We start from the raw sequence: 9356 nt of genomic DNA, 5'->3' as shown, positions 1-9356 counted from the left end.
ATGCTAAAAACATCCTGTCAAACTGTCATCAGCAAAGCCTTTATTAGTAAGGTCAGTTCCTTCCCAGTGTGGCAAGAGAAGGCCTGGTTCCCCACAGGGTCATCAATACTAGACATTATCCCTCCCTTTATGAAGCCCATTTTATGTGCTAAAAATGGCAACTCGATATTCTTCTCAATTTCTGCGCTGCTGGTGAAGTTAATTGTATCTTCTATTTTGAAAGATTAAAATAGTTTTTTTTTTTTTAAGCATAGTGGCAGCCATAGTTGGTGCTTAATAAACGGGCTCTATTTGCATCTCTCTTCATTATTTGTCTCTCTTTTGTTGCTAGCTGGCACACAGCGTGGCCCTACTCTGCGCGTCAGTTACTTCATTATTCAGACACTTAGTTTTTAATAGAAATTTATTGAGCACCTACTGTGTACCCAGCAGGCATTGTTTTAGGTGCTGAGGAAATAGCAAAAAGCACAGTTAGGGAGTTTACATTCTAGGACAGACAAAAAACAAGTAGTTATTGTTGATGTGTGCACAGGTAGGTCTAGCAGGATGCAATCCAACACTTTTAAGTGGTTTAAAGGGAAAGGGAGGAGGCGCTAGAGATAGAGGAAAGGACAGATAATTGTTGAAGCAGTGGGATGGGTACATGGCCTTCATCATTCTATTTTCTCTATTTTGGTACACTCTGAACATTTCTATAATTAAAAAAATACATACGCACATGGCATACTAGTGAGCCCTGGTTGCGCAGTGGTTAAGCGCTGGACTGCTAACCAAAAGGTCGCAGGTTCCTACCCACCAGCCGCTTTGTGGGAGAAAGATGCAGCAGTCGGTTTTATAAAGATTACACCTTGGAAAGCCTTTGAGGCAGTTCTACTCTGCCCCGTAGGATCGCTGAGTCGTCATCCACTACATGGCAACGGGTTTGGGTTGGTAGGGCATACCAGTGAAACTACTGTCTTGGGGGATTTCCTTACCTTTGCTGGACTACAATTTCTAACTGTCTCTAGGACAAAAATTTATTTTCTCTCCAGAGGCTGGGGGTATTGTTCAGCAAGTCAATGCGCTGAAGAAGCTGTCTGTAGTGGAAGCTATTCTCAATTTAAAATATTTAAGAGTCCATGCAGAGTGTTGCCCAAGGGGAAACTGGGCTATGGGCTGGGTGTGAGATGGTACTGGGGAATTATATACTGTTAATTTTCTTAGGTGTGGAAGTAGCCGGGTGATTTTTGCGAGGGTTCTTTTTCTCTTTTTTTTATGAGCCGCATACTGAATTATTTAGTCTGTCTACCTTAAAATACTTAGGCAATAATCCAATAATGACAAGAGTTAATCTAGGTGATGAGAGTGTGCGCGCTATTTCTCTCCACTTCGTGGAACGGTTACAAGTTTTTTTTTCTTAATAAAAGGCTTAAATTTTTGCCATTAAAAAAAAAACTACTATTATCCTTATTTTAATGGGAAGAACCTTTACTTATCCGGCCCCAACGGACAAAGGGGCAGAACACTGGTTCTCATTACCTTCAGCGTCCTCAGCCTTATCCACCGCTCCAAGCGACTCCATGTGCAAAAGCTCCCACCGCTCCTCCATTTTCCAACGAAAGCCTAGTGCAGAAGCTTTGGCCGATGATTGGCCCAAACCTACGTAATGACGACAGACTATAGAGTGCGCCCGCGAGCACTTCACGGCTACCCACCTCAGCTAAGCAGGGTATTAAAAGTAGGGGTAGATTTCAGCTCTGGGCAAGCGCAAAACAGCCGGCGACCCTAATTGGCAGTTGGTGCGCATGTGTGAGACTAGAGGCCAATAAGGAATGAGCATTGTGCGCACACGTACAATCTCTAGGGTAGTCTTTCCCTTTTTGGTCACTTGTGCTGTGCAGGTTGGGAAAGTCTGCAACAAATGTGCATGTGACCTGCGGTGGTTCACAACAGTTCAAGTCCTTTTTCCCTCACAAACCCTCGTTTAACAGTCTATGAGAGGTGGTTATCCTCGTTTCACGGATGAGTAAATTGAAGCTTGGAAGTCCAGTTCACCTTTTATGAAAAATTCTGGATCTCAGTCACCATCTTGAGAAGTCAGGTGTTTTTCCCTTGGTCATATATGTAGATGCCAAAAGCCACCTTCTCATTAACATTAGCAGCAGTTAACATTGATGGGGGTCATTTCTTGGCAGAGTAGAGATGAAGACAAGTACATGAAGGGCAAAGCAGTATCCTGGTGGGCCTTAGTTTTAGGCCTTTTATATAGTTTTTCCTTTAAATTATCCTCAGGCTGGTTCTAGGCACAGGCTGGCCCTGCATTCCCAATTCCAGAACCCCTGTGGCCTGCCCTTGAAAGCTTGGTTATCCACACGGACACTCCACTGGGAAGGCAGACCCCTAGTGCAGGGACAGACGGCCTGATGCCCAGGTTTGGAGGGGACAGCCCTGAAACATCATCCAGGTGGAGATGGTGAGGCAGAGAAAAGGGAAAGGGGAGGCCCAAGGATTTCCCCAGAGTTGGAGGTACAGTCTGCTCACCTGAGGTATAGCGAAGCTGCCACCTACCCTCCCATTTGTGGGCAGGCCCTCAGATCTTTCTTCTCTCATTCCCCAGGGAAACAGGGACCAGCCAGACACCCGTCCTCACCCAAACTTCTAGGGTGAAGACAGGAGATAAAAGCCAAAGTTGGTCACTCCCAGCACTGCCCCATCCGGAAGCTCTGCCTCTCAGAGTCCTGTGAAAAAGCCATTATGGGGAGCCTGGTCCACAGAGGTGGCAGGGGGTGTGGAGTACTTGGGCGGGTAACGAATGAACAGTCGGTCTTCCTCTTTCTTCACCCAGCGCAGGAGTTTGGTCACTACCAAGATGGCACCTGCCTTGGTCACCAAAGGGCTGAGACACGTATAGAGTTCAAATTTGGAGGTCACCTAGGGGTTTGGGAGGAGACAGAGTTAGACAGACCAGAGCTGGCCATGCCTTCCCCTTAGTGAGACCTTCCCTGATTTAAAATCCGGGGCCCACCATATATCTTGGTTTTTAAATACCATTCTCTACTAATAGGTACAAAGGTTTCTTGGAAAAATGTCTGATTGCAGGACTGGCGCAGAGAAAGTACAAAATGAATCTGGAACGTCTTGTGCCCAAAAGAAGTGCTCAAACGATGAGGACATGTTGAAAAGACACAGGAACCAGCCTGGCTGTATCAAAAATAATGTGAACATCAAAACAAATAACAGCAAAGGATTTTAGCCCACTGAATAAAAGAAAAACCCAAGAGCCCATACTGATATAAGAAGATGAATAAATAAACAGAAGGAAAATTTCTTCTTTACAATAGAATCCCATCCCATAAATGTAGAAGGAATGATGGAGTTAGAAGAACACCATTTGACAAACACAAAAGTGGCAACTGTTGCAGCTAAGAATCATTAATGGATGTTAAAATTAATGGGTCAGAGTATGATGAAAAATGGGATATTTACATAATCTCCATAAGACAGTAATTACAAATAGGAAAATGCTAACTTTACAGTGGAGAAACCAAGTGAACACAACCTTAACCACGTGATCAAAGTTAATCATTAACAATGGGACAAACTGATATCATGTGCCTCCTAATAGAATGCAAAGAAGGTACAACATCACTTCTGTGATATTCTTGCCCAAAAGGCATGATCTAAATTTAATCATGACAACAACATTAGAAAAATCAAAGTTGAGGGGCATTCTACAAACTAACTGGCTGTGTATCCTTTGAAACTGTCAAGGTCACAAAAGACAAAAAAGACTGAGGAACTGTTGCAAAATAAACAAGACTAAGGAGGCAGAATAAATAAACGCACCATGTGATGCTGGATTAGATCGGGCACCAGTACAGGGCATTACTGGGACAACTGGTGAAACGTGAATGAAGTCTGGATTATCCTGATTTTGGTAAGTTACCGGGTGATTTTGATAAATTAACATCTGGGGAAACTATGTGAAGGGTATACAGGAATTCTTTTACTGTTTTTGCAACTTATTTGTAAGTCTAAAAGGACGTGAAAATAAAAGGTTAAAATTAAAATTCTCCGTCCAGAACAATGCCTGCTATGCAATAAACTAATAAACAAATGTACACTGAGTGGCAGAGCCTGGGGGAAGGTGCCATTTCTGATGGGGTCACCCTGCCAGGCCTCCCTGAACGGCTTACCTTTAACAGACTCAGAGGAAGTGACAGCGGGAGCCCTGTGGTGGCCCCAGGGAAGGAGACCCCAGGCAGAGGGCACAGCATGGTACCAAGCATTAGGTGTTCAAGGGGTGCTGAGGATTCATGGAGTCAAACTGAAATGGTGGCTAATGGGTAATCAACAGACACAATGATGTTTGTTAATGGGACCTCCTGAAAGTCAAAGACACTGTACTGATTGCTAATGGGAAACCAGCAAACAGAATGATGTGGCTAATGCAGGATAAGTAGATGCTGTGATCGACTGATCCTCACTGGTTTCAAAGACCAGTATGTAATGGTGCAGACAGCGTGCAAGCAAGGGTATAGCCCGGGCTTGGTGTGCTCAATGGAAGCTGTTATGGCTGGAGGGGATAAATGGCAGGAGAGGTGACATGAAATGGGGAATGAACTCACCCAGGCCAGCAGCGTCTCCTTCTCAGCCACATGGTAAATCAGGCGCAGAGGCCTGGAGGTGCTGTGGAGGCGCGCGTGCAGGCAGTGGTACAAATCCGACAAGCGATGTTGCTCCTCCTCCCTGCTGTACGGGGCCTCTAGCTCGGGGCTGCCATGGAGGGATGCAGGGGGCAAGGTCAGTCCAGGGTCTTCTTGGCTGGCCCATCTCCCTTCTCAGTCTGGGGATTTCGATTAAGTTAGGGAGCTGAGCCTCTCCCATTAGACCTGAAGATTCTCAAGTGTTTGGAGACTGAGCCTCCCTAATCAGACTAAGTGATTCTCTAAGTACTGAGGGCCTCCTCCCCATTAGAGTAGGGAATTCCTTGGGGTTGGTGGTTGAGCCGCCCTCATCAGACAGAGACCCATTCTATTCCATCCTTCTAGAGCATGGCTGGCCATCACTCCCCATTCATGTCTATGAGATGCTGAGACTCCCTGTCACACAAGCATTCCTGCCTGGTTGATTGCCCACAGGGTCAGGGCCCACCTGGTAAATTGGGGCAGCTGACGGTGGTGGTCGGGAATATCCAGTGGCTTATAGAGGAAGTGCCGGAGGCCGGGTGCCCCCACGGCCTGCACACTGTAGGCAGGGGCACTGGCTGATGGTACATTAGAGAGACTGGCAACCTCTGCGAGGGCACGTGTGGCACCGAGGGCACGCATGCCATCTTCAACCAGCCGTCGGCAGGCAGCCATGGCATGGAAGGCCTCACGGTCGGTGCCAAGCAGCAGCAGGCAGACAGGCATGGCATCCAGGCGGGCCACGTAGGCGTAGAAGAAACCATCGGGGTTGAAGCGGGGTAGGCACACAGGTGCCCATGCCTCGCCTGCTGCAAAGGCCGGTGCACCCACCCAGTCAAGCAGTAGTTGCAGGTCAGCTGGGTCCAGCCGGCACTCGGTCAGCACAGTCCGCTCCTGGGCCGCTGTTATCAGCCGGCCGCCAACTGCCAGCACCGACAGTGCTAGGCCAGGGGCTGTGCAGCGTTGCAGCAGTGCACCCAGGGCTTCCCGCAATGGGCGTGCAAGGGGCACACAGCGCACGGCGCCCAGGAGCAGCACACCTGGGTCCCGCTCCACACTGTCCAGAAGCCGGTCCAGCGTGCGCTCTGAGCCAGCCAGCAGGCGGCGGAGGTCGTAGTTCTGCTTGTGTGCAAAGATGCGGGCCACACTTGCACGGGTCAATGTGCTCACAATCTGGGCGTGCACAGCTAGCAGCTCCCCCCGCAGCTGGGCCGCTGACTGAGGAGTACGGGACACGGCCACCAATAGCAGTGGGCCCTGCTGCAGGAACACCAGCTTGTGGTCCTCTGGGGAGAGAAGGGATGGGGCAAAGAGGTAGAGGTCGGGTGGCTCAGGGCACTTCTGTCCCCCTCCCCAACACACACATCCCTGGCCTGAGCCCACACAGTCACTCTATTGGCACCTGAGCTAGGGTAAGGACATGCTGGGGAAGTTTGGATATTTGGACAGACAGGAGGGGATTCTCAAGAGGTCAGGTAGGTTAAACACTGAGCACAGGGGTTGGGGGGAGATGGAGCAAGGACTGATACAGTCTTCCAACTCAGCCACATGTCAAGCCCAACACAGCTCTTGCAGTCACACTTTCAGGCAACAAGGAAGCATCCAGCCAGTCACTCAGACACCAGTGAGTCAGTCAATCACTCAGAACTCAACCAGCCAAACAGACGGATGGACCCCCAGACCAAAAGCTAGACCCTTGACTGGCCGGCCACACACAGTGACCCACCTCTGTCTGACCGGGTAGTCCTGCAGACAGACTTATCCATGGCTGGTTGGATAGACCTCCAGCCAGTCAACTGGCTAGACATACCCCCAGCCAGCCAGCCAGCCAGCTCCCCAGTCACTGTCGCCCACCTGCCACTGCCCCTTGGCTCACCGGCATAGATGGCACGGATGGCATCGCCTGCACTCTGCACGAAGGACACGAGGGCTGTCATCACACCCATAGTAGCCGACAGTGCCTCCACACTGCCGTAGCGTGAGTAGATGGGCTTTCCCGCCTCACTCAGCACAAACACATGCTTCCGCTGGTTGCGCCAGTCCTCGTCACTGGGGTCCCCACCCTGGCCCCCAGGGCCATTCTCAGGTCCACCCTTGGGACTACTCCCAGGGGCTGTGGGGCCCCAGAGCCCACAAGTGCCTGATGGGGCCTCTGGCTGGGGCAGTGATGACAGAAGGCTGGGCAGCAGGTCTTTGGCCTTGGATCCTGAAAGGGAGCCTCTCGTGGGTCATTTTCCTGTGGACTTCCACAAACCCCATGTCCCCAAGGACCCATCAAATCCCCCCAGCCTCCCAATGACCTTTGCATATTGGCACAGACCTCTAGGTGTTTCCCCTACTCCCTCCCCCAGTAACCGCCAACTGCCTTAGGACCCCCTCTCAATGATATCCGCTAACACTTGGGATTCAGTGATTCCCGTAAAAGTCCAAATAATCCCATATTCTCTGGCTGTTATTCACTGAATCCTCTATGTCCCCAAAGACCAACTATTCCCCTTTCAATAACACCAGTTAACCTCCACTAATACCCAAGTCTTCAAAGCAACCAGTTACCTCTGAATTGCCACCATTAATACCCACTAACGAAGAGAATTTTAATGACGTCCACTACCATGAACATCACTGACATTCACTAAAACCCACAACTTCTATGACATCCACTACCTCCAGACATCCTCCCATTTATTCCCATTGATGTCCATTGATCCTCCAATGACAATTATTATCCATTCACACCTATGCCTCAAAAATTTTCCCATAAAATCCCAATGACCTCATATTCTCTCAGTGACATTCACTGACCCCTCCCCCTCAATGTCTCCAAAAACTAGTTAACCCCCTCCCACTAAACATCCATCGACACCCACTGGCTCCCTTTTCATTCCTCAATGATTTAAACTCCATCCTGAGTTCACAATGACATCCTGCTGACCTGACTATGGTTTAAGCTACTGCCCAGAGTCCCAAAAGACTTCTCACTGGTCCCTTATAGGCCCTCCCCACCAAACAATGACACCCCCTTGGGATTCCTCCAAAGTTCACAGGGAGGAGAGGACTTACCTGTTTCCTCCAGGTCCCCGTCTCCGGGATCCGGCGGATCTTTGTGAACCCCTCCACTGTCTCCAGCCTCCTCACTGGAGAGCCGCGTGGCTTCCAAGTCCTCCGCGTCCCCCGGTGCCGGGGCAGCAGTGTTTCCTCCAGCGTCCATCTGCACATCCCTGGGGAGGGGGAGGTACGGGGGCGATAGGTAGCAAAAGAAACTTCTTAAAAGCCTTTACAGAGTGCGTCCCCTCGACCACACTCCTAGTGCCCGTTTTCCCCACGGGCTTCAACAAGATCAAACATTCAAAAACGTGAATGCCAAATAATGGCACCTTCCAACATATCCAGGAAAAGAGAGGCTCTACCAGACCTCTGGAAATAAAAGACACACAAATACCTGTTTTGAACCCGTATCTCAAGTAACCGGATATCATCACTTCCAGCAGCGGCGATAGCATCACACTTCCGGGTGCGGCAGCTGTCTTGCCACGCTTCCGGGTGTGACACCACTCGCAAAAGAGTTCCGGTTGCCAAGCTTTAGTCGTTTCCCGCTGCGCCCCAACCCCTCTGGTCCCACCGCCCCCGGTGCTCCCTCACCTTTGAGATGGCGCGCGCCACTGCAAGAACTACGTCAGATCTGGTCGGGAACCCAGTAAGACCCCTCTGAAACGCTTTCCACGGCTCTGGCTCGAGCTGCTACCTGAGGTAAACCAGCCACCTTCTCGTACCTCTAAGCTGTTAGTGTGAGGAAGGCACACAGCCAATCCTGGAGTAGAGAGGGTGGGACCAACTCCCCTCTGGCCCAATCGTGCTCTCCACCCCCGCCCCGCCCTCTTTTATTCCGACCAGTAATGTGCGTTTGATTGAGCTTGCCACCGCCCATCACTTGACTGGCATCATCCGTGCCCAATCGGCAGGCTCGAAAAGATTCCTCTCTTCACTCGACGGCGTTAACCGTCCAAATCCTGATGATACCCGCGCCTAACCAATGACGTGCTCTCTCAGGAGTGATGCTGCTTCACTCTTTCTTGTCTACCAGGGAAAGTGGGGGTTTGGAGGTGGGGTGGAATAGAATCTGAACAGAGATGGAATGCTTGACCAGCAGTCGCTTCCAAACGGAGTGCTGCGCGCAAACTGGCCAGCCTATGGGACTCGGATCCTAAATTAAGAGGCGAGCCTCTCAGAAGTAAGACATACTCGTGGGTCTCTGGATTCAACCAGAGTTCTTCGGTCGCTAGAAAAAGGGAAGCGTCCGTGTGGCGCGTAATTGCGAAGGAAAAGCGAGTTTGCCCAAATCTGCAAAAGTCCAGGCCTACTCCACATGCTTAGGTAGGGGCGCTGTGGGCAGAGCTATGCAGATTAGGAGCCCCGGCCAGCCCGGGGAGCCTGTGGGCGTGGTTTTAAGAGGCTTCTGAGTCCTGGTTGGGTGAAGGAAATTCCCCGCCAGCCTCTGGGCGCCGCCATTTGCTGGACGAGAGGAGGACGGGACTTTTCCGTAGCTGGGACCAACCCCTTGGAGAGTGTCTCAGAAAAAAAAAACAACCAAACCCATTGTCCTTGAGTAGATTCCCACTCATGGTGGCCCTATAGGACAGAGTAGAACTGCCCCATAGGGTTTCCTGGGGGTGGCTGGTGGATTCGAACTGT

At 50.3% G+C, this 9356-nt stretch overlaps 1 protein-coding gene across 3 annotated transcripts; it reads right to left on the bottom strand.

The window, feature by feature from the left end:
* Nucleotides 1-2445: 2445 nt before the first annotated feature.
* On the bottom strand, nt 2446-8443 carry MON1B (MON1 homolog B, secretory trafficking associated). 3 transcript variants are annotated; one of them, XM_023732524.1, is made up of 6 exons: nt 8307-8443; nt 7728-7885; nt 6544-6873; nt 5134-5953; nt 4608-4755; nt 2446-2910 (listed from the first exon to the last, which is right to left on the bottom strand). In XM_023732524.1, the coding sequence occupies exons 2-6, from the start codon at nt 7873-7875 to the stop codon at nt 2710-2712; spliced, it is 1647 nt and encodes a 548-aa protein (XP_023588292.1). In that variant the 5' UTR covers nt 7876-7885; nt 8307-8443; the 3' UTR covers nt 2446-2709. The 3 variants fall into 3 exon arrangements, with proteins under 3 accessions (XP_023588292.1, XP_004377760.1, XP_023588293.1); XM_004377703.2 differs by lacking the exon at nt 8307-8443 and adding an exon at nt 8107-8299; XM_023732525.1 differs by lacking the exon at nt 6544-6873.
* Between the last annotated feature and the right edge of the window lie 913 nt (nt 8444-9356).

The sequence above is a fragment of the Trichechus manatus genome, unplaced genomic scaffold, assembly GCF_000243295.1.
Source record: "Trichechus manatus latirostris isolate Lorelei unplaced genomic scaffold, TriManLat1.0 scaffold00053, whole genome shotgun sequence".
NCBI classification, from domain to species: Eukaryota; Metazoa; Chordata; class Mammalia; order Sirenia; family Trichechidae; genus Trichechus; species Trichechus manatus.
This window is presented reverse-complemented; position numbering and strand designations above follow the sequence as displayed.